Raw genomic sequence first — 24,969 nt, 5'->3', positions numbered from 1 at the left:
GATAGATATGCACTGTGCTGTGCACAAGCAAATCTGAGTTATTAATATCACATATCTCTGTCACTGTCAGCTTCAGTTTGCACCATGTTGCTTAAAACCGATAACCATTGCAGACAAATACTCCGGGCCTTTTGAATGCAGGTATTTGTGGGGGTACAAGTCAGATCAGAGGAAGTTTGTAGTTGTAGCACAGACAAGAGTTGCAAGAACGCTCTGAAAGACGCAAAAGAACATTTTTTTCTTCTAAACTCATACGCTTCAAAAGATTTGTCTGAACCTCATAATTACAGTATCTGATATTTCTTTTCCACAAAACTGTAACTAATTTAAAAAGAACACCTTCCTCTCCAAATAGAGCCAAAGTAGCATTTTTTTTCGTGACTATGTCTAGACGCGTATTGCATTAAGAGTAGCATAATGCGCAACTTTACATGTAATGGTTGTATATATATACTCCCTCCATAAAAATACTTGATGTTTTTTTAAAGTTTTATATAGGTTCTCAAGGTGTGTTACTAACAATGATTTTCTATTATAATATATGTATAAAATGAAATAGATTTACGATATTAAGATAATGTAAGAGCAAATTCATTCGGTACCATCCGCGAAGCCCCAACATTTCTATGCTATTGAAAATTATAACTTCCCCTCCTTGCTATTCTTTTATACTTTTCCGCTGCTTACATACTTCCTCCGCCCATAAAAAAATGAAACTATGGGATGTGTGTCAGTCCAACTAACTCAAGTTTGACAAAATTTATAGTAAATAGTATTAACATTTATGTTTTCAAATAAATTTATTATAAAAATATATTCTATAACTAATCTAATGATATTTATTTTGTTTAATGAATGTTAGTATATTTTTATATAAATTTAGTCAAAATTCAAATTGTTTGACTTCTCGAAAAACGAGTATTGCATTCTTTTGTGGGAGAAGGGAGTATACCATTGAAAATTATAACTTTCCTTTGTTGTATGCCAGCGCCATCAATTTTACATTTTTTTTCAAATATTGAATGTTGTGCAAACAAAAATCTGGGACACCAATATATGCATATCTATTCCTGAGTTCAATGTCATGGAAGGATTGATAGGCCAGAAAAAAAATACTTCCATATGTTATAAGGGTAAAATTGTCTTTTCCACTTCCGCTTAAGAATTATGTGGATGCAAATTGATAATAGTGGCACATAATAAGGGAAGAAAAATTAAAGCTGATGATAACAAAGGTAAGATATAATTTTAAATGGTATGTGTAATTTTTTAATGTCATACAAGGAATTTTCTCTAGATCAAAACATCTTAGAAGTCACAACAGTCGGATAAAGTTTAGCATGGCCTGGGCGAATACTAAATTAGATTTCTTCACGAATCAGTTAATGACAATGGTTGCCACGGTAAAGGACACATGAATTTCAGATGCCTAAACGCAGGCCGAGACACAAGGACAAACAAATCATACTATGGCGTTTGTCATTTCCGTCTCTGAAACAGTCGTCTCCACGGTTTCTTGGGCAGCTTGTCGACCTGCAGCAGGTCCACATGCAGAGCATGGCGTAGTATACCAAGGAAGGAGTCCGAGGGAACCGTCTCTCTCTATTAAATCCTGCACAGTTTTGGCCTCGTCCATATCCTTGTTCACTGGTCAAAGGCTAAACCATTTCAATTGCTCCGCGCCAGATCTCTAAACAGTCTGAATAAAATGCTCTGCAAGTAGCCACGAAGCCGTGCTGGTTCTGAATTCTGGTGTCACATGTTTTCAGGGGGCAAACAAACAATTAGGCAGCACAAGACGACAGAGATCAGTGTTTATCAGGGGATAAGTTCGAGTAAACAGTGTTTGGTTTCGACTGTCTGATCCTCAGACCGCATAGGACACAGAATCAATGCATTCTGAATTTCTGATGAGAGCGTTGATTGGTGAAACTCGAAACTAATCATATGCAGAAAGCAAGCTAGGCAAGTCAGCCAGTCAGTCTGAAAGGATGCAGAGACCTCTCCTGATGTTGCTTGTTAAGGAGCGTGCTTGCAGCTAAATGCCAAGACTGAAACTATTGGAGCATAGTACGGTTCATGAGCAGTCATTTAATCGTGTCCCTGTCCGTCTCTCTCACTCGTGGGGCAGAGCATGGAACACTAGTCAATGGATTGCGAAGACTTTCTTCCATGGCTGCCCAATTCCAGAAGAGGAATCTCGTGATCTGTCTGTCTTCCATACTTTCAGAAGTTTTTGGCAGGTTAGATTAGATAGATGAAAAAAAAAGTTACTACTAATAGACTCCTCATCTGCTTCCTTCCAACTAACTTCCAAGCATATTTCAAGATTTTCAGTCCACCTAACAGCAGTGAAAAGAATCTTTACTTGAGGCCTTGTTTAGTTCGCGAAAAATTTTAGATTTCGCTACTGTAACATTTTTGGCTTTATTTGACAATTATTATTTAATTATAGACTAACTAGGCTTAAAAGATTCGTCTCGCAAATTATAGATAAACCATGCAATTAGGTATCTTTTTATCTATATTTAGTACTTCATGCATGTACCGCAAGATTTGATGTGACAGAGAATCTTGAAAAATTTTGGGAAGTAAACAAGGCCTGAGTTACCAAACATATGATGATATGACTACAGTCTGAAGTCATGTGAATCCTTGTCACCAGAACTGAAACTTGTTAGGCGGCTCTTGAAAACCCTCCATTTGGCAGGCTTTTTCTTCATATCCTACTCATGGCACACTCATGCATGCATACCTCATCCATCTTCCTAGTGGGAACACATGTGGAGAGAGGAATACCAAGATATATATATGTAGAGTGGTTGGCCAGTAAAAAAGCAGAGTACACTGCACACCGCAGTACGCCCCTACCTATCATCACTCATATCATAAGAAGATGATCACATCTAGCACACAAGCATATGCATATCATCACTCATTCCAGAGAATGAGATGACAAGACGTTGTTGCACCACTTATTGCAAGCAACATCAGGTACTCAGTACTCTCTTTCTCTGCTTGCTGGTTTGCTGCATCTCATCTTCTGTTATTCTGATCCTTATGCTTGCTGCATCAGTTCTTCCAATTTGCAGTCTCTGTTGATGCTGTTCAAATATTCAGTCAACCTCTTTGTTGGGCCTCTTTGTTCCAGTGAAAAGGACCTAAAGGTGAGGCACTTTGGTGATGTCTGGTTGAATGGCTGCATGCCAGCCTCTGCAAGGGAAGGAGCTGCAGCCAGTGCTTCTTCCTCGGCAGGCAAGCTCGGCTCCACGGGCCGTGAGGGTAGCGCCGCCGGAGATGTCGTCGTCGTCGGGGTCGGGGAGGAGCACAACGGAGGCGAGGGCGCTGAAGATCCACAGCGAGGCCGAGCGGCGGCGCCGGGAGAGGATCAATGCTCATCTGGCTACGCTCAGGAGGATGATTCCTGATACTAGGCAGGTTTGTGGTTTGATCCTTCCACCTCAATGGTTCACTTGTGTGAATCATTTAGCAAGATTTCTGAAACACTACCTGAGCAATTTCAGAGATTTTACCACGTTAGTTCTTCTTGTGTGATCCTTCCATGGTCCATAATCTCAGTGTTAGATATCTCCCTGTCAAACGTCTGTCCTTTGGGAATAATTTATGGATAAGTTTGAGGTTTGCAAGAAAGCCATATGAATGGAACCTTTGCACTCACATTTGTTCACATTTCATCATGCTTTCCACTTTGGACTTTGGAGTTCTCTATAACAAGACAAACAAAGCACAATGCTTATGACGTCTAAGCAAAGGTTTCAATTTTACACTCTCCCTGCACTGCTGCAGATGGACAAGGCCACCTTGCTTGCCAGAGTGGTAGAGCAAGTGAAGCTCCTGAAGAGGAACGCAAGCGAGGCCACCACCCAGAGCGTGCCCCTGCCCCCGGAGACCGACGAGGTCTCCATCGAGCTCCACACCGGCGCCGGCGCCGACAAGGTCATCTACATAAAGGCCTCGATCAGCTGCGACGACCGGCCGGACCTCGTCGCCGGGCTGGCCCAGGCGTTCCATGGCCTGAGGCTGAGGACGGTGAGGGCCGACATGACCTCGTTAGGAGGAAGGGTGCAGCATGTGTTCGTACTGTGCAAAGAGGAGGGCTGGGGTGGTGCAGGTGTAGGTGCAGCAAGTGCAAGCCTCAGGTCTCTGAAGGAGGCTGTCAGGCAGGCGCTAGCCAGGGTTGCTTCCCCAGAAACGGCATACGGGAGTAGTAGTCCCTTTCAGAGCAAGCGGCAGAGGATTCTTGAATCACATTACTCCATCATGTCCATATAGAGAATGCTATATTAGTATATGTATATCCAGTTCCTGAACTGTCAGAGCCTGTAAGAGATGGTAGGAGAATCTTCAGGTCAAGAGTGAGTGCTAATTGTGTTTTGTGTGTGCCCAAAATGGTTTGTTTTACTGTGTGTGGTTTGATTTGGACCGTGAACTGTTGCTAGTGCTGAAATAGTCTGTAAAATCACATGGGCATGGCCCGGGGACCAGGGTTTGCATGGGGTGTGCTGTAGACCAGTGTGGGTGACTGTATCATATGGATGCATGCAGAAATGCTGCCTCCTAAGTCAGATGATTGGCTTGACATTTCAGGGTTTGGGTGAAAAGACCGTGACACCTTTTGAGTTTTGATTGGCTCCCTGTCTAGAATATACTCTGCCTTTTGCTCTATCTGTTGTCTGAGCATTTGGGTTTCCAGAGCTTTCAGACTTTTTCTACCCTAATGCAATTCCAGTAGGGGTATCCCGTCCTCCTGCTTCCTAATAAAAAAATATATGAAAGATAAATTTGTTCTTCAGGAAAATGATATGAAGCATAATGAAAAAATAACAAGGTTACAGAGAAGAAGAAAAACTTGCTACAATTTCTGGCTCAGGTGTCACATGGAACTAGCACATAACCAACTAATATTCTTCTGTGCAAATGGGCTTTATCATGCATAAACTTGTTCGTAATGTCTTTTTTAAAAACTGCTCATAACTGTGACTCTTTTTTTTAATAAAACTATGGGCAGTTGCCGGGTTGAGAAAAATTGCTTTCTTTCAAAGACCAGAATTTGCTTTCTTAACGATGTTACTTTCACTTCTTTTGAGAAAATTGTTTATATGCCGGGACCAATCGGAAAGGGTTACTGCTCCTTCAGCTACTGCAATTTCATGTCTTCGGTTTCAAAGTTGATCTGCCTAACCTAATAGTTGTTCCCCTTTTGGCCTTTACAACGAGCAATGCACTTAGTTGATAACAGAGAGTGCTTGATATACGAAGTGCACGTGTTGGACTAACTCAAGAAATGTATTTCCTTCGTTTACTGAAACTACTTTCTTCCATTTACAATTGCTAAAGATTTTAGATCTTGGTAAGAGAGAGCTCTTATGGCCAGACTTGAAAGAATAGGCTGAAACTTATGCATGACACCAGGGCAGGAGCTCTAACAGAAGAGAATTTACAAAGTGCCAGAACGAAGAACAAAAAAAAATGATTTCAGATTTATTGGCAGTAATACAGCTATACAAGATCAGTTTCTGAAATCATCTATGTGAAGTAGCAACAAGGGCTTGCAACATCAGTGAATTACAGGGAGAAATTATTCAGAAATGACAGTGAAAAACAAAACAAAAAAAATTATTCAGAAATCCCCGAGTCTTCTTGATATGGACATCACCAGAAAGAGGATTGATTTACAGCGCAATTCAGGAGACCTGATGCACTCACTGAGGATTCGGTGGACGGCTATTTGCCGCAGAAACCCTAGATCCCCACTCGAGAAGCTCTCTGCTGGTGTCATCCTTATGCACGATGACCTCAATGAAGCATAAGCAGTCCTTCTTGGGTCCCAGAGCTGCCTTCAGTGCCTCCTTCAGCTCCTCCTCAGTTCGAACCTGCGAGCAGAGAATGCGAAAAAAATGTCAGTTGCAGCTGGCATTCGTGAGCGCAGAATTGCAGTACTACAACATACAGTTACGAACCTTTGCTGTGTAGCACTTGCCCTCTCCATTGTGGAATGCCTCCACCAAACCAGTGTAGTTCCAGTTCTTGATAACGTTATAAGGACCATCGTGAATCTCCACCTCGATTGTGTATCCTCCATTGTTTATCAGAAATATGATGGTGTTCTGCTCCCATCGGAGCATCGTTGACACTTCTTGTGCCGTTACCTGAATTACAGTCAAATTAAACTCTTGCCACATACTGTATTTTCAAGGAACTGAATTGATATGAAAATGTAAGAACTTCCATCGTTTGGTAATTGGTATCATACCTGGAAGCTGCCATCTCCAATGCAGGCAATGACACGTTTATCCTTAGCAGCCTGTGCGTATCCTAGAGTTGCACCCACTGCCCAGCCAATTGATCCATACTGCATCTGGAATTCGTACCTGGTGAAAGCAAAGAACTCCTGGTTAACTCATGACTGAAAGTATCTCAACATGCTGAACCAAAGTTTGATGTCACTACTATATAATATGAAATGTTTCTTTATGGTAAAGAGGCTGACAACATTGAATATCTAGTGGTGTAAAAGAATCAGAACAACATTCCATCAGATTTTTATCTTACTTGGCCTAAATCAGCGGTACCACTCACCACCCAGCAACCAACAGTACAGAAGAAAATGACAGATGAATTTTGTATCACAATGAAATTCCACAGCCAAATCGTGATTCGAAGAGGAGCTTACCCACAGCCTTCTGGTAGCTTCAGCTTCTGGCAGTTAAACCACGAGTCCCCAGTCTCTGCAATGACAGCCGTGTTGCCAGACAGCATTGCCTGAATATGCTTGAAGAGTATGTTCACTCTCAATGGCTCTCCAGGTTCAGACGCGAGTGGCTCGCCAGGAGGTACATAAATGCGACGGAAGTTCTCATACGCAGCAGTGTTCTTCTTCAGACGAGTTGCGAGGGCATGCAGGAAATCCTTCATCAGAACACACCCAAACGCAGGGCCATGCCCGATCACCACCCTCTCTGGTTGGACAATGATGGCCTTCTCCTTCTTGATGAGCAGTGAGTATCCAACCGAGCTGTAGTCGTTGAATATGGGACCAGCAAATAGGTAGGCATCAGCAGACTCGACAATTTCGGCACAGAATGGAGTGCTCACAGCGCCCCAGTACGTGCCAATGAACCTAGAGTGGTGTTCTGGCACTAGCCCCTTTGCGGAAGGCATCGCCGCGACAGGATAGCCGCAGGCATCTGCCAGCTCTACAAAGGCTTTGCATGCTTTGGACACCCTCATCTTTGGTCCACCTACAAGCACCGGTTTGACAGCTTTGTTCAAGAAAGCCACAGCGGCTTCCACTGCTGCCTCCAAGTTCATATGGTTCGATAGCCTACAAAACGAACAGATTTATCAGCATGAGCAATGCCAAACTGTTCATCACTTTTGCCTTGGGGAAATATACCTTGGGGAGAGGAAGAAAGGGACAGGATGACGGCTGAAGGTGGGATGTGGGATCGAAGGGAGGTTGCAGCTGATGCTAATGTAAACAGGCTTGCTCTCCTTTATTGCCGTGGAGATGGCAGTGTCGATCTGTTCATGTGCATCTTCCAAGTTGTTCACCACAGCCTGTGATATATGAACAAAGAACATAATACCTTTTTTTTCTCGAATACGCAAGAGAATTGCCTATCATTGCATTAAGAAGATATGGTTTAAGTACAAATAAAAACCGGCTTAGCCGGGGAACTGTGAGGCTACATTTTTAAAGTAACTATCAACTGCGAAAATGATGGAGTTCAGAATGAATATTAATACCTTTAGCAAAAAGTTCAGAATGAATATTATCTTCCTCTTTCTCTCTTACCACAAGAGCATGTCTTATTAGGCTTTCAGGAAACATGGAATATTTACCAAAGGTAGAAAGGGTTTTGGACTTTTGGTTACTATAAATGGATGTTATCTGTTGTGGCACTGCACTCCAGTGTAAGCATTTGAACTGTCATTTCACAAGTCTCTTATGCATGATGCATCAATCAAGAGCTAGAAGTCCAGAATTGATGTTTCATCAGTAAATACCATGCACGGTAAAAGTTGTGCTTGCAGCAATTATACATGGCTGCAAATGGTATTCTCTAAAAACAGATATGCCGTGGTGAACCAACCAGGGTTTTGAAGAAAAGATATGCATCATATGGTTACCGCAGTTTCTTACTGTTTGACTAACATTCTGCATTTCTGCTACTACCACCAGAAGGGCGACCAGTTTCTTCGCAGCATCAACAAGGTGCAGGAAACCTCGCTTGGTTGTCTCTTTCCGTGTCTAGTCGTGTGCGCTTCAGCCGTTTCTCTTTTTCATCTCGGAGTTTGAGCATCTTCAACAGTTTACTAAATGAACTTGTCATTTCTTGTTTATTTGACAAAACTAGAAAATAGTCACTCCAACAGTTTAGTAAATAGGTTGTCATCTTTTGGCAACTTGCCATCCAGCAACACCGCGCGTCCATACTCCATATTTGTCAACTTACTGAGTTTTATCAAACTATGCTGGTTTGCTATCTAGTTTCGGTTCTTCTTTCCACCTCGGCCGAAACACTCTTTTTTTTCTTTTTCTCTTCTGATTAGCGCTTGTATCCATTTTTTTCTCTCGTCTGGTAAAAATCACAGCAATTTTCTAGCTGTCTTTTCAGAAAAGGAAAAAACATCATTTCATTTTCATCTAGGTTGGCTGGCGTTTGGATAATAAAGACATAAAGTAAAGGGATATGGAGAGAGGGTACGGACATGTATGGATATAAACAGTCCTATATATCCCAATACCATACATACCTCTTTTTTCTAGCCCATTATGGCCTTGTTTAGTTCACTCTGAAAACCAAAAAAATTTCAAAATTCCCCGTCACATCAAATCTTGCGGCATATGCATGGAGCATTAAATATAGATGAAAACAAAAACTATTTACACAGTTTGTCTGTAAATCATAAGATGAATCTTTTAAACCTAGTTACTTTATAATTGGATAATGTTTGTCAAATAAAAACGAAAGTGCTACAGTGTCAAAATCCGAAATGTTTTCGGATCTAAACAAGGCCTATGTTTCCCTTCCCCCTATCTCCACTCCTAAAACCACACGTGAGACATAGGTTGTAGGGTCCAACAGTGGACACCTAAATTTGTCATGATTTTTAGTCTCTTGGTTGTCTCTTTCGGTGTCTAGTTGTGTGTATTTCAGGCCTTATTTAGATCCAAATTTTTTTAGAATTTTGATACTGTATCACTTTCGTTTTTATTTGACAAACATTATCCAAATATGGAGTAACTATGTTTAAAAGATTTGTCTCGCGATTTATAGCTAAATTGTGTAATTAGTTTTTGTTTTTATTTATATTTAATACTCCATGCATATACCGTAAGATTCGATGTAACAGAAAATGTTAAAAAAGTTTTAAATTTTTGGAGTGAACTAAACAAGGCCTCAGCTGTTTTCTTTTTCGTTTGGGAGTTGTCGGTGGTTTAATTCTAATTTCAGTTCTTCTTTCGACCCTGACTAAAGCGCTTTTTTTTCCTTCTTAGTAGCGCTTGTATCTATTTTTTCATTTTTCTCTTTGTCTAATAAAAATCATGACAAATGTATTGCCATCCTTTTTGAAAAAAAAACATTTCATTTTCACCTAATAACCACACGTGAGACATGCTAGGTTGTAGGGTCCAACAGTGGACACGTAATGCAGTACCAGGAGTCAGCAGACGTCTAGAACTGGGCCCCACCATTATTACTCGGAGTCGCCACGTCATAAAAAAAAGAAAAAAAGATAGGAGAGGAATTAGGCCTTATTTAGTTTCACACTTAAATTTTTTTCACCAATCAAATATATATAGATAGAAACAAAAGCTAATTACACATATTACCTATAAATCGCGAGACAAATCTTTTAAACCTATTTAATTTATAATTAAACATAAATTAACAAATAAAACAAAAATACTACTGCAGCCAAATTAACCTTTGGAAACTAAACGAAGCTATACTCCTTTTACCTGATAGCACGTGACGGTCTGGAAGCACCTGAGCTCCTGCGTGAAATCAGGCAATCCGATGGTGTGATGCAGGATCCTGTTACTCCCGTAGTCGTTGCTGTTGGGCCCGCCGACGATGCACACGACGGGGAGGTTCTCGCTGAAGGCGCCCGCGACGCCGTTGATGGCGCTGAGCCCGCCGACGGTGAAGGTGACGGCGCAGGCGCCCACCCCGCCGCCGCGCGCGCGGGCGTACCCGTCCGCCGCGTACGCCGCGTTGAGCTCGTTGCAGCAGCCCACGAGGCGGACCCCTTCCTCGGCCTCCAGCTCGTCCAGGAGCGTCAGGTTGAAGTCCCCGGGGACGGTGAAGACGTCACGGGCGCCCACCTCCGCCAGCCGCCGCGCCAGGTGCCGCCCCAGCGTCGCGTCGCGTGGGGCGGAACCCGACGCCGCCTGCGCCGCGCCGTCGGAAGAGGCCGGGACCGAGCCGATCGCCGTGTCCATGGCGGGGCCGGCGGAGGAGGCGAGGGAGTGGAGAAGGTTCGCGCGATCGGGGGGACGAAAAGTTGGTTTGCCTCCTAGACGAGCGCCGAGTAGGATAGGATGTCGGGCGGCTTTGGATTGGAGTGGAGTCCAGTGGAATGGTCGAGTTGTGTCCGTGGTATTTATGGTAGATATGGTGGGGCCGGGCGTGTCAGCGAGCCTGCTAGAACAGTTGGCGCTGGCCTTGCGTGACAAGTAGGGTCGCGTGGCCGTGGACTTTTTGGCGAGGGTCAGACGGCACGCACGTGGATTCAGTGACTTTGCTTAGGCAAGTCACGTCGTAACTTTACTCCTGCCATCCACCCTCCAACCAATATCCAAGGAGCCAGATCGATTCGAAGCTCTTTTTTTTTTCACGTGACGGAGTCTTGCGTTCCCTTCAGTCGCGCCTCACTGCCATTCCGCGCGCAGCGCGCCCAGCCATCCTGTCTGAGCTCTTCGTCGGTCGATGAACAACAGGAGCGGAACATGGCCGTCGACAGGCAGCGCGCCATGCGCGTCCCGGCGTCGGTCTTACCTGACCGCATCCCACGTGTCCTCCTTCACGGCGTTCACGTCCCTGACAACAACACACCCGGCGACTACGACGCCCGAACTTCGCAACGTCCCGCGGGCACCACAACGTGCGGCGGCTTCGTCGATCCTCGCGCAGCACAGCGTGGTAAACGTCTTAGACGAAGCTCGAGTGTCCATACACTACAAGAATCCTGCTAATCCATGACGAAATATTTCCGTCACGGATCACCAAAAATCCGTCACAATATAGTATCTGTGACGGTTTTAGGTATTGTCATAGATTGAGCGTCATAGATTAACCTCAGTGACGGTTTTCCAAAAACCGTCACAGACTAACATGACGGTCTTAAACCGTCATAGAACAGCCCAAAGCCCAGTCCAAGCCCAATATCTGTGACGATTCTAAACTGTCATGGATGAAATACCACATCATCTTGGATGCTTACATGGATGATGACATGGATGCTTATGTCACCATCTTGCTCACATGTTTTATTTATTTTAAGAGATATCGGCTCATTTCTTAAGAGACTAAAATCAAAGGTGGCCCATTTATTGAATGGCAAATATCAAGATGATAATAATTTCTTATCGCACTCACATGGATATTACAACCATTTGGAAGAATTTGTTTATGTATACAAAGATACAAAGATACAAAGATGCCATTTACACACATTTTAGAAAAACACTAAGTCATACAGGCAACATTGTCTATCCACCATGCAGCAATAAGCAATGCAGCCAACTTGAATGATGTTCCTTCCTTCGCTTTGCCAATGTTGTTTATCCACCAATTCTTATTTTGCACTGCCCTCAAGCCTTTCCTGAAACCATGCATGAAAAAAGAAACGTTGAAGCAAATGGAGATTCAGAAAGCTTAACAAATAATATTGCAATGACAAGCCAATATAACACTACCGGTTGGTGAATTATAAATTACAACACAAAAAGCTATTAATTCCTATAAAAAAACTAGTGCATCTATTAAATAGTCTGGCAGCTATTTCATTAAGAAAAAGAAATAAATGCAAGTCACATATACACGAAAATACATTCTCATAGTCAGTGCAGCTAGAGAAATACATGATTTACCAAGGAAACATCAGTTTTGACTTATGGTAGCAAACAAATACATACCAGTTGAAGTAGAAACTAGCAAACTGAGTTTTCTAAAATCTCAGTTTCCACCCTTGCTTTCTCAATGTCTGCTCAAAATAAATGCTACTGTTAATACCTGTAATAGATATACTATTCAAAAATTTCCAGCACACTAATAATATATGATTATTAAACTTATTTAGCAAATAAGAGGTATGAGCCCTTTGGGGTGCATGCATAATTTTCCTACAGCTGTTAAGTTTCAACTGAAAATTTCGGGGAGGGGTGGGTGCCCCAACTGCGACGATGGTCTGACGGATGCACACAGGGAGGAAGAGCCGAGGCTAGGTAATGGCAAAACGTGGTGAAGCACCGGCGAGGTCGACGACGACGAGATGAGATAGGCGACCGGTGCGAGAGGGCGGGTGGAGCTCCGGTGAGGTCGATGAGGACGAGATGAGGCAGGCGACCGGTGCGAGAGGACGGGGTGGTTGTGGGGAATTGAATGCGGCGGATGTGAGTAGAGTATAGAACCAGTAAGGACTGAGCGGAGCGGAGTGGGCAAGGCCGATGGAGTGGATTGGAAAACAAGAAGACACGAGGAAGGGAGAAGCCACGCGTAAACGTTCATTACAGAAGGAATCACCGTGAAGCTAGAAGGAATCACTGTGAAGTTAAACAGTTAAATCAGAATCTGGTCGGATGAAAATCAGGCGGGGGCAACTGGAGCCGTGGATAGTCCAGATCCAACGAACGTAAAGATTTTGGGAGACGTGGCCATTGGTTCTATTTGAGAAGCCCACCAGGTTTGTAGAGTTAAATATGCTTGCATCACTCTCTTTTCTTCTACCTCTACTTGGATGATTGATAACTGTAAGGTCACCACCATAATGAAAAATATGGCCACAATATTCCTCCTACCCGCATAGCATGTCTTAGTAGCTTAGTCAGAACACCCTACTTGCTCACTCTCCATCATTTACTCTTCGAAAAAAGTCTACATAACCTCCTAAACTATTCAGTCTAGTCTACTTTATCCCCCGAACTATAAAACCGGTCAAATAACCCCTTGAGTGGTTTTGGAGGGTGGTTTTGTCTTTTTCTTTATTATTTATTTCCGCTGAATATTTGGAAAATCATAATAAATCATAGAAAACATATAAAATGAAAAATCCAATTTTGTTGGACTCTCGATGAGTAGATCTACATAGTGAATATATAATATAGTATACTTTAGTGCAAAGTTTTTGCTATAGCTTTAAATCTATGTTTTTTCTGTAATTAGTTAGAATAATTTATATATGTAGTTTATAAGGTCCAATTGTGGTGAAATTTTTATAGTGGGCTTATTATTCTATGCTTGAACTATAGTAAAAATTCCATACTCATTAGATCACATATAACTTAGTTATAAATAAAGCATAGATTTAACAAGAATAAAGCTAAATAAATCTATAACTAAGTTATACTTGATCCAATGGGTACAAATTTTTTACTATACTTTAACCATACAATAATTAGCTCATCAAAAAAATTCACCATAATTGGACCATAGAAACAATATATATGAATTATTCTAATTAATTACAGAAAAATATAGATTTAAAGTTATAGCAAAAACTTTGTACTAAGTCATATCATATTATATGTTCACTGTGTAGATCTACACATGTGGAGTCCAACAAGATTAGTTTTTTCATTTTATGTTTTTTCTATGATTTATTATGATTTTTTAAAGATTCAACGGAAATAAATAAAAAAGAAAAAGACAAAACCGTCCTCCGAAACCGCTCAAGGGGGTTATTTGACCGGTTTTGAAAAGTTCATGGGGTAGAATATCTGGTTTTATAGTTCAGGAAATAAAGTAGTCCACCCTAGATAGTTTGGGGGGTTATATAGACTTTTTCCTTTACTCTTCTTGTTCTCTTCTACTTGGATGATTCATAACTGTAAAGTCACCACCCTAATGGAAAAATATGGCCACAATATTTGTCCTACCAGCATAGCATGTCTTGTATTCTTTTCACAAGCTCTAAGGTAGCTGCCTAGCTGCAAGCAGCATCTTCTATTACTCTAATTAGTCTTCAGTCATTGTAAAGAAGATTGGTATTCTTGAATCTAAACCAATAAACACCACTGTCATGGGGGGCAGGCAGCAGGCAGCCGCCTGGGGACTCCCATGGTCAGCAGCTACATGGGGACATGCAATGGTCAGCAGGCGTGCAGGAGCCCGAGGAGGCTGGTGGCTGAAAGGGCCAATGTCATCAAGGCTATTAATAGCAATTAAGGAGCAGCTGAAGGGGCCTCAAGTGTGAAAGGGCCAGAGTCTGTGCGCCTAGCAAGGAGCCCAGCTCCTATATATTGTAACCAGCATCAATGGAATGAATCAAGCAATGAAGAATGAAGTTATCTCTCAACTCACCCCCATGCCATCTCTAATCTCATCTCCCTGCTATCAGTCTAATCTCTCATCCCCTTGCTTCGGCAGCCAGGCCACAAAGCCTTGGCGCCATTATCCTACCGCCATTACCCCCATATGAACTAAGGTCTTGTTTAGTTTCCAAAATTTTTCAAGATTCCCCGTCACATCGAATCTTGCGGCACATGCATGAAGCATTAAATATAGACGAAAATAAAAACTAATTACACAGTTTACCTGTAAATCGCGAGACGAATCTTTTGATCCTAGTTAGTCTATGATTGGATAATATTTACCACAAACAAACGAAAGTGCTACAGTAGCGAAATCCAAAATTTTTCTCAAACTAAACAAGGCCTAAGCATCATAACAACGACAATAGCAAAAAGCCAAAGGTAAAGTGCAGCAGCGAGTATGGAGCGGTGTATTTACCTGTTCTTGAGATTGGAAATACATGAATGGAGTATAGTGTAGAAAATTTGAAACCCTTGATGTGTATATATCAGCATATCTACAGAAAATGCAAAATTAGTTGCATTCAGTTTGGAGTTCATACAACATTTTTCCTCACTGTCAAAAAAATTATAGCCACTCACTTTTCAATTTGCCTGGTCAGATGACTCTTATCCCATAGGCCAGCACATGACAACCAGCCCCATCTTAAGAGGAAAAAGAAAAACATACTTGCTTAGCTTACTTTTCTAAAATTAAAGAGATAAATACCAAGAAATTTATGAACAAGACTGATAAATTGATTACATACATGGATATTAAAATCATACAAATTGGAAATCAGAAGCAGAAATAAGTGCAATGACGTTTGAAAGCAGTTATTTATGTAAGAAATATATGGGATAATAGATCTGAACACCCAGATTTGAAGGATTTCCAAAACTCGCTACAAGAATAAGGTACCTTTTATTGAAAAGTTCTCCATCTGCTTCTAGCATTGGCCCAATCTTTTCATCTAATCTTTGCATAACAATGAGCAACTTTTGCATACTTTCCGTAAGCTCCTGTTCATCCATACAAGTTGCAGCAAGCGTCTGAAAAATAATGTATATCAGTGCAAGCATCTTGAGAACTTTACAAAATCCCTGAGTCCTAAAAACTAAGCCAAAATCACCAGATTATCTTAATTTTTGGTTAAGATGTATAACAATTCATACATGGCAGCAGTGCACTGCTGAAAGTAATACAAATGTTAAAGTTTTAAACATCTGAAAAGGACATTCAGCATGCTGAAGCTCACTAAAGCATCAGGCTTCACTCTAGTACCTGTGCAGGACGTGAATTAGAGCGCCTCTGCAGAGCCAGGCGAAGCTGGTTAAAAAGATCCCCCACATTTTCTTTTTGTTGTATAAGTGTAACAAGCTTTTCTTTCTGATCATGGCTTTTGACCAGTGCATCAAACTGCAAACACAGAAGAGGAAATTGGTGAACAAGAGACTACAACTCGATTGGCTACATAGCACTGACAGCATAACAAATTGTGGCCTATCTAGGTTTGCTTCCACATTAATTCAGAATCAACAGATGCATATACTTGATAATGGTCAGTATAAGTGTATCACCAGCATATTGGAATTAAGGTGCTGTTTGGTTGATGCAGTGATAACGTAGATGTAAATGGTAACAGTCTAACAGATCACACTGTAATTAGCGATGGAATGGGCGATCCCATTGATTGTTTGGTTTCCCCATGTAATGGTATCTGTTACCATGTGGAAGAAAAACAATTTGAATGAACCTTCCTGAAACGCCTCAGGTCTATGGCAACAATGTGCTCTGTCGTTCCTGGTCTTTGCCATTTCATTAAGGGGGTGTTTAGTTCCCCATAAAATGCAAAACGCAAAATGCCAACTACTTTGGAATGATGGAATGCAAAATGCCAAAATTTTCAGGGTTATGTTTAGTTCCATCCAAAATGCAGAATTTATTGCCCTCATGAGAGCCTCTTGGGGCTCTTTTGGCTTTTTTTGGCCTCTTGAGGCCAAAATCCAAAATGGAGAATAACCACCTTTTTGCCAAAAAATTTGCATTTAGTTCCATTATGCAAAATAATGAAGCAAAACCCAAATTTTTTTGGAATAGAAGGGGAACTAAACACCCCCTAAATAGGAAAAAAAAAGGTATAAAGAAAAAACACTCAAAGATGATGCCCTAACCTCAAAGGCCACCACAAGTCCACAATGGCGGAATGTTAAATAAACGCACCACGGACAACAGAAAGATGGCCACAGCACACAGTTAGAACCAGGGAGGTCCCAGCAGCACACCGGACAGTTACTTCAATCACCGTCCTGACCACCATATCATAGGAGTGGCATTGTTAAAAATGCAGTTGTTACGATGCTTCCACGGCTCCCAAGCAGCAAGGAATAAGAGCGTATAGGCACCAACTAAACTAAAACTGATCCAAGAAGTCACCCATATGAATTACAAGGCAAGGCAAATCTAAGAGTCCTGATACCGTCAAATGAAATGAATCAGAGAAGTTTTTGTTCAAAAATTCCTTTAAGAAATAGGAAATACAATGTGAGATGGAAAATACCGCAGACAGAATCAGTAAATGTTCAAGAGAAAGCTTCCTCCTGCTAACCAGAAATTAAAATGCTACTGTAAATCTGTAATGCCTAATGCTCTACACATTGTCATTATTTTTTTAATTACTCAGAAAAGGTAAGCAAACTAACCTCATCTTCTAGCTCTCTGCAGATTAATGCTGTCCTCCATCGTAAATGAACTTTTGACTGGCTTACATCTGTGTAAATATGGTCCCCAACATATAATATCTCATCCCCATGAATGTCTAGTGATTTCTCAACCATCTGAGCACTACCACCAGAATATAAGCCACCTAAATACCGATTTCATAAAAGGGGTAGCAAGTCAGTCACAAAACTGGCAGTGGATAATAGAGAAGAGCATATCGAAGAAAGAAACTAAGGTTGCAGGATCTAGTCTAGTGACATAAGAAATTACGCATAAGAGTTGGAGTAGCTCTTGTTTTATTCCCCAATCCAAACTCTCCCTTCTCCATTTCAGAATAAAAATGAAAAAGGAATCATACTGCACTAATGAAAGACAAGATCCAAGCACCAAAATGGGAAAACAACATGGTGCCTGCACATCAGAACATCCAAACTTCTGCACAACAAAGACCAACATGTGGTTCTGCTGTCGATAAGCAATGATGTTACAACTTTTGCTAAAAAAAAAGGAACAAGTCTACTTTTTCGCCCCTCAACTCGAGTTTGTCTAATTTTGACCCCACCTGCAAAACCAGGTAATCTTGGCACCTCAACTACCAATACCGTTCAATTTTGGCACCTCAGCCTAGTTTTGGTGGTTTTCCAGTAACTCGGGCCCAGCATGGGCCCACATGACACTCCATCCATCTTTCTCTCTCTCTCCCCCTCCTTTTCTCACCACCACTGTCCCCATCTCCTTCCCTCCTCTATCTATCTGCCACTGCCGCCTCTCTCCCACTCTACCGTCCACAGCACCACGTCCAACTGTACCAAAGGAGACATGCTCTCAGAGCCGTCCACCTCTTTATCTTCTCCACCAGTCCTCCATTGCAGCCTCCTCCTTCCCTCATCCAGCGCACAGCAGATTGCCCTCACAGCTGTCCCCATGGCCAATGGTGCTCCATGGCATGGGGGTGCCCTTTCTCTCTCTTGTCCACCCAGGGGCTGCATCGAGTTCGGCCATGGCACACCTCCTCTGTCTCTCCATCTCTCTGGTGATGAGCAAGGGACAGTCTGCGGCAGCAGTAGCACACAGGTACGAGGCGGCGGGGTGGTCCGCACACAGCAGAAGTGAGTGGAGCGGGGCAAAAGCGAGCACTCTGGATATAGCTATGGGAAGTGGCGTTGGGAGAGAGGGAGGTGGGGAAGGAGAGATGGAGCTTATGACAGGCGGGCCCAAGCTATTTGAAAACCACCAAAACCAGACCGAGGGGTAAAAACTGAACAACATTCAAAGTTGAGGTGCCAAATTTACTAGTTTTGTAGTTTGGGGTTAAAAATAGACAAACTTAAGAGTTGAGGGGGCCAAAAATGGATTTGTTCCCAAACAATATAATGTCGCAACTATAAAAATCATCTTAGATAGGGATGCTACCATGAAAGAATGCCCCCCCCCCCCCTCCTTAAGTTCTTCTTTTGGTTTCCATTCATTGAGTTTTTTTTTTTTTTTTTGCTAGAGCATAATACATATTCACAGTTTGAAACGAAACATGTCCCTTCAAAGTGACAGAAAAAGAGTTATTGGAGGTTCTATGAGTTACTGGTTCACAACAGTAACGGCGTGAAGAATTCGACCTGACTTTACTTTAAAACAGGGGCGCATCAGTCCATCATCTGTTACAACCTCATATAATGGATGTGAAAGCTGGAAAAACTCTGGCTTCCTTGCGGAGACTATAACCTATAGTAAGAAAGAATCAATGGATATTAATAAAGTTTCCAGTATGTTGTAAGCAATGACTGTTAAACAGTCACTTCTACAAAGCTGGTATAAGGGAGAGAGATAAAACTTACCATTTCAAAAAGATCTCTCCATCCCACATCATTAGGAAGAAAGCGATTGAATGCATGATTCATCATTTTGTTTGTATAATGGAAATCTGAATTAGTAATGAGAAGAAACTTTTTTCCAGCCTGATAGATTGAAAAGGCAGCATATCAGTACAATGGTTCTATTACTTTGAATTGATCATATGGCACCATAAGGTGGAACTGCGCTAACCTCCTTTTGATCAAGAAGAGCTAAAGGAAGTTCTGGATCAGGCTCTACAAACCGCTCAGGCTCAGCCATTATTTCTCTCTACATTTCAACCAGCTAAAGAAGTTTTCAGAAAAAAAAATAATAGTCATATATCATAATCATATTATGATTAAGGGAAGAGTACCTTAAGTTGGCCTTCTACATGTGCTCGAAAAAGTGCTTTGGAAACAGCCTGGAAAAAAAAGGTACACCAAACTTCGTTTATTACATAGCAAAAGTGGACAAGGACAAAAGTTCCACAAATCAGAAGAGACATTGCTTGGTGGGCGGACCTTTTTTTTTCTTTCTGTTTCTGTATAGACTAATTCTTTTACTTTATTTTTAATATAATATAGTAATAGCAGGTCTCTACGCTGATGTAATCCCTTCAACGAGATGAAAAGGAAACAGCAGTGCTCATTACATTGTACAGTCCTTTGTAATCCAATGGCCCAAGTTCAGCTGGCACCAATCCCTGATCTAACTTGTCGACCATCTGAAGAAAATTGCAATATCCAGGTTCAGTTCAAACTTGAGAAATGTTTAGTGTGAGAGATCACATGCAAATTCAGAATGTCTATATATCATTTGAAAAACACTACAACTACTCCCTGAATGAATCAAAACAGGATTGATTGTGTTGATGTGTATTGATATGGAATAAATACATTCAGATTTCTGAGCACACATCATGTTTCTTTGATGGGCTCCTAATTGTGATTTATTCTGCCAAGGACAAATCAAATGCCAATGTATTACCAACTTCTGTTTGATGCTACTACAAACCCACTACTAACAAACAGAAGGATCATAATCTGGTTGTTAGATCATCAAGAGACATGTCTACACTTACATCTATATATTAAATTAATTTCCAAATCAGTGAGGTAAAATATGGCCAAACTCCAAGTCCTTAGAAGGCAAAGGTGTGGTTATTCAAGGATGAAAGAGCAGAGAACACCATACTACTAGCAAAAATATTTCAGCTGGCTTGCTTAGCATAGTATCTCATCTAAACTTGTACCATTTCTGCAACTCTTGCCAAGTCTTTATGCTTTAGCTAGTCTAGACAAATACTTAGCTTCTGGAAAATATAACTCAGTCACTTGGAAATCAACAGAGAAACCATTAGCTCCCTGGGTACGCTAATGAGAAAGATGGAGATGGACTTAAATAGTTGAGATGTCAAGTGACATCACATCACATCACATAACATAAACACTGGAATGACTATATCATATAAAAGGAAGAGGTAAGGAAACCTGCATGAACATGACAGCTTCTGAAACAGAGAAAAGGGTGTTAAGAAACTCCCATCGACTTTCTTTCCGCAGGTCCACCAATTCTCTTCCATATATTTCACTATTCAAATTTCAAAGACATGAATTAGAGTTCTCATCTCTGAAGCCCAGAAACTTTGACAAAATGTGTTACCTATACCTCACAGCACGAGTGGAAAGCATCTGAGTACCATGCATGGCCCTCTTAACGTAGCCAAATCGATCAGCTTTAACCAAGTTTCCCTTCTCTTTATCAATAATAAGACCTCTTATGACCTGTGGCACAGCAATTGTATCATTAGAGGTGATGTATGTGCTTCAAGGTATTATGAAAGAAGTGCACAGCAGGCACTACCAGGTCAGGGTCAAATTTAAGGTCATCTACTGGGAAACCCATGCTCTTGAGGTTGTCCATCCCATAGTCATATGCACGTCCTTCCCAGGCCTGCAGAAATGTTATGTCATTACCATAATATTTGCATTGAGCAAAATTATACTAGCTCCAACCCAAATATAAGCCCTAGGTTTTATCCTATGTCAAACTATTATTTTAACCTTTGACCATCAATAGCTAAAATTCATATACATTGACAACATAAGACTGATGTTAGTAGATTCATCATGAAAAAAAAATACTTTTCGCAATATATAACCCTTCATATTTGAATTTGACACCGCATATATTTACATAGAAATTAAGTCAGTGTACAAATGGGAATATAGGGATTGGAGGAAATATTTATATCTAAAATTATCTACATTACAAACACATTGAAAACTCACAGCATCTAACCCATGACACTTTATGAAGCAAAAATTAAAGGAAAAACAACTTTAATTCACTTGGAAATTTAAATCACTCATACGCCATCCTTTGTTGTTACCAGTCAAATCAGCTCAACAGATTTACAGAGTTTTCTAAGAGTGTAACTCTTGGCATCAGAAAAGTTTATAGGCAAATCAAGAAAATGGGCCATGAAGTACCATCACATTGTACTGAATTAATGTATAATCCATATCATAGCCAACCACACTGATAGATCGAAGATTTAGTGTCCTGGTGCGGAAAATTCCGCGAGAAGAGTGTCTTACTGAAAATGGGGCCTGCATTTTTAGCAAATTGATGTTAGTATTGTTTCGGAAGTCTGACTGGTTTTGTCATCGTGATGACACTCAAACAAGATATGATTGGCAAAGGGGAAACCAAAAATGGAAGTTCAAGAACAAAGTGCTAGAATGTTAGCAGATAGAATATAACTGCAAAATTAATTCTGATTTACAATGAAAATAGTATTAGCGAGTTTGATTATAGCTTGGCTTTCAAAAGAATTAATGCTTTTTGTCTATTCCTTATTTCCTTGGAATGGAATGTGTTAGCATTTCCATGATCAATGTATTCACTAAAGTTATATTCCACTGAATGTTGGAGCTTTTGTTGCTAGAAAGGCATGTTTCTCGTATCTTAATCATAAAAAAGGGAACGCCTTTGTCAAGAACCATCATGCAAAAAAAAATATCAAACCATTTGACAACAGTTCTTGGGATGCATTTTGTAGTAAATCTTTTTTTTTCTCAAACACGCAGGAGAGCTGTGTATCTTTGTATTAAGGCCCTGTTTGGTTCCTCTTGCTAAATAAAGAATTATGACATTCTTGTTTGTATACATATCTTGTGACATTCTTGTGAGAAATAAAGAATTGTAATAGCACATTTCAAAATAAGTGAATAGTAATGATGTTTCTCCGAACTTCAAAAATTATAACGGTACCATCTGAAAAATCATTGATTCTATTATTAGATTATTAATAATCAGTTAGAATTATCTATTCTCTCTGCCCCGAAATACTTAACGTAACAATATTTAAATTTTATCACAAAATACTTGCCATTCATACTTCTCTTTCTCTTCCAATAAGTACTTTTTCACAGATATTAATGCTAAGGTAAAAAAATCTTAGTACTCCAGAAAAAAAAGAGTTTGAACACCTAAAGAAAAGGACATATAGCCCAATAACAGTCCTAGAAATCTGACTGAATTACCGCATCGCGGCAAACCGGACATGCAGCCCGAAAACCTCTGTTCTCCATAACTCTGTTCTTGATGAAATGGTACTCTAGGCACGACGTATGAAACGTGTGGCCACATGGTAGACTGCGCAGTCGATCCTTCGTGAGAGGTTCGAGACAAAAGAGACAATCTCCGTCATCAGAAGCTTGGGGTTCACGGAGTATGCCCACCTGTCTTACAAAGGGGATCCAGTCCGCTATCTCTGCCCTCGTGCAGATCTGTAGCCTCCGCACCGCGGCCCCCTCCCCGTCCGCGAGCTCGTTCATGGCGACGAAGAGGCCGAACTGGAGCCGCCTACGCATCACCGCCGCCCCATCCAGGTTCAGAACGAAGTTCCCGTCGGAGAGGGCGCCGGGAGCTTTGGGATCCCAGTTCCACGGACAGGCGAGCGAGGCCTCAAAGACCAGATGCGCGGCCCCGGAGAGGACTGGCGCCGGCGGGGCTGCGGCCTCTGGCCGTGAAGCGAGAGAGATCGGCGGAGCTCGGACCGCCGCCCCTGCTCCGCGCCGGAGCAGCGAACTGCTCACCGCTCCCATCGGCGAGCGCGGAGGAGAAGAGCTTCTTGGTCTCTCGTCTCGCCTCTCTCGTTTCTTGGTCGTCTCGCCTCTCTGGTTTCTTGGTTTTTGCTTTGCGCAGATTCGCATTCTTCGGCTAGTCTCAACGTTTATATGGGAAGAAGAGGCGGCATTGGGGCGTTTGCGGGGGTGGCCCGTTGGGGAATTGGGCTCATGGGGGCCAGGTCGTTGTGTTTGTGCACCTGGCTCAATTTTCAGCCCGGCTCGCCAGATGCAAAAATGACGCCTAAGCCTGGCTCTGGGGAAACACCGGCTGAGTTCGTTTCTTTTGGGCTCGGCTACATGCGGCTCCTTACGGCTCTGAGAGAGCAATTCGAGTCACCTTCCACTCTCATCCTCTCAACCACCGATGCCTCTCCCTCACCGCCTCGCGCACGGCCGCCGCTGCTGCCGATGTCATCTTTCTCATGGTTGGCTTGCCCTCCGACGTCTGCTCCACCACCCTCTCTGGCTTGGCCCCAGCAGGCATCCTCGTCGACATGACCACCACCGACCCCACCCTCGCCGTCGAGATAGTCGGCGCCGCCGACTGCTCGGCCGTCGACGCCCTGGAGTCCCAGGTGCGGGTGGCACTGGAGTCCCGTTAGGAACGCCTGGCGCCCCGTCCACAACGGCCAGATCCGCCCCGTCCACCTCGCCGCTGCGCTGCTCCAGCCCCACCCGGACCCCGCCGTGCTTCTCGACTTCCCCCACGACGCCGCCTCCGCGGACGCGGACGCGCACCGCGGTGACGCGGTGCGGGAGGAGGTGGAGGCGGACGAGCGTGGCCGCGTCCGGACCCGCTCCGTGCGCCGGAAGGCGCGCTCCATGTCCCCGTTCCGCACGCACTGGCGGACCGCGTCCCACGTGCCTGCAGCACCGACGGTGCCCGTCCCGGAGCACGAGTCTGCAGATGAGGCGCGGCAGACAGCGACCCCTGCGGCGCCGCGCTCATCGTCGTCCTCGTCCACCGCCTCCTCCGCCTCGTCGGCGTCCTCCTCGTCCTCCCGCGGATCCCGCCGATGGGGTGGCTGGCCGTCAGGGCGCGCCACCGCAAGGCGGGTGGGCACCGGGAGGGCGCAGCCGCCTAGCGCGCGTGGCCGACCGGGGCGCGCCGCCTCTGCTCGCGCGGGCACCGAGAGGACGCCACCGCCAGGCGCGCGTGGCCGTCGGGGCGCACCGCCGCTGCTCGCGCAGGCACGCGTGGCGCACGTCGCCGCCGGTGCGCGCCGCCGCAGGGCACGGGGCACCGGGCAGGGACTCGTCGGCTTTGAACACAAGCCCGTTCTGCACGACCATTGGGACACGAGACCAGTGGAAGCGGTGCATGACGTGATGGAACTCGCCAGCATGACGACTTGGCTGGAGCGGTGGCCGTGTTGACAGAGCCGAGTGTGTCATGGCTGCCATGGACCTCCGCCACCGTCGCATTAGGCAGACCCCATGAGTGTTCGATGAAATGACTATGAGGATAGAGAAGAGAATGGTGGGTGGTAAGGCTACCATTTGCTGGTCACGCGGTAGGCATATCCACTGGTACAAGCAAAACAAACACCATCTCACTCGAGCCAGGCTCAGTTGGCACATGGTGCGCAAACAAGAGTAGTTGCATCAGTAGGGGCTAGCTTGGCAAAGCTTGGGTGAGCTGAGCCAGGTGCGCAAACACGCCCCTGGACCGTGGGCCTGACCCACTATTGTCATGGGCTTGAGGCGCAACTTTACATCTTACTAGAAACTCAGCGCGG

General features: G+C 43.1%; 3 protein-coding genes across 7 annotated transcripts; 1 reads left to right on the top strand and 2 right to left on the bottom strand.

Moving 5' to 3' along the window:
• On the top strand, window positions 2,769-4,645 carry LOC8075119 (transcription factor bHLH51). 3 transcript variants are annotated; one of them, XM_021455396.1, is made up of 3 exons: window positions 2,769-2,994; window positions 3,077-3,438; window positions 3,808-4,645. In XM_021455396.1, exons 2-3 carry the CDS (start codon window positions 3,196-3,198, stop codon window positions 4,291-4,293), a joined length of 729 nt encoding a protein of 242 aa, XP_021311071.1. In that variant the 5' UTR covers window positions 2,769-2,994; window positions 3,077-3,195; the 3' UTR covers window positions 4,294-4,645. The 3 variants fall into 3 exon arrangements, with proteins under 3 accessions (XP_021311071.1, XP_021311070.1, XP_002457305.1); XM_002457260.2 differs by having other exon boundaries at window positions 2,770-2,994; window positions 3,152-3,438; XM_021455395.1 differs by having other exon boundaries at window positions 2,769-3,438.
• On the bottom strand, window positions 5,458-10,603 carry LOC8075118 (pyruvate decarboxylase 1). Its single transcript, XM_002455113.2, has 6 exons — window positions 9,992-10,603; window positions 7,418-7,581; window positions 6,695-7,345; window positions 6,275-6,392; window positions 5,982-6,170; window positions 5,458-5,894 (listed from the first exon to the last, which is right to left on the bottom strand). The coding sequence occupies exons 1-6, from the start codon at window positions 10,472-10,474 to the stop codon at window positions 5,724-5,726; spliced, it is 1,776 nt and encodes a 591-aa protein (XP_002455158.1). The 5' UTR covers window positions 10,475-10,603; the 3' UTR covers window positions 5,458-5,723.
• Window positions 11,554-24,873, bottom strand: LOC8059112 (cytosolic purine 5'-nucleotidase). Of its 3 annotated transcripts, none has more exons than XM_021457960.1 (17): window positions 24,728-24,873; window positions 21,587-21,706; window positions 20,958-21,047; window positions 20,763-20,878; window positions 20,585-20,684; window positions 19,747-19,818; window positions 19,468-19,515; window positions 19,305-19,382; window positions 19,097-19,216; window positions 18,878-18,983; window positions 17,246-17,409; window positions 15,828-15,962; window positions 15,465-15,595; window positions 15,146-15,208; window positions 14,982-15,060; window positions 12,170-12,237; window positions 11,554-11,856 (listed from the first exon to the last, which is right to left on the bottom strand). In XM_021457960.1, exons 1-16 carry the CDS (start codon window positions 24,809-24,811, stop codon window positions 12,202-12,204), a joined length of 1,542 nt encoding a protein of 513 aa, XP_021313635.1. In that variant the 5' UTR covers window positions 24,812-24,873; the 3' UTR covers window positions 11,554-11,856; window positions 12,170-12,201. The 3 variants fall into 3 exon arrangements, with proteins under 3 accessions (XP_021313635.1, XP_002455157.2, XP_021313634.1); XM_002455112.2 differs by lacking the exon at window positions 24,728-24,873 and adding an exon at window positions 22,841-23,465 and having other exon boundaries at window positions 11,562-11,856; XM_021457959.1 differs by lacking the exons at window positions 21,587-21,706; window positions 24,728-24,873 and adding an exon at window positions 22,841-23,465 and having other exon boundaries at window positions 11,562-11,856.

The sequence above is a fragment of the Sorghum bicolor genome, chromosome 3, assembly GCF_000003195.3.
Source record: "Sorghum bicolor cultivar BTx623 chromosome 3, Sorghum_bicolor_NCBIv3, whole genome shotgun sequence".
Lineage (NCBI taxonomy): Eukaryota > Viridiplantae > Streptophyta > Magnoliopsida > Poales > Poaceae > Sorghum > Sorghum bicolor.
This window is presented reverse-complemented; position numbering and strand designations above follow the sequence as displayed.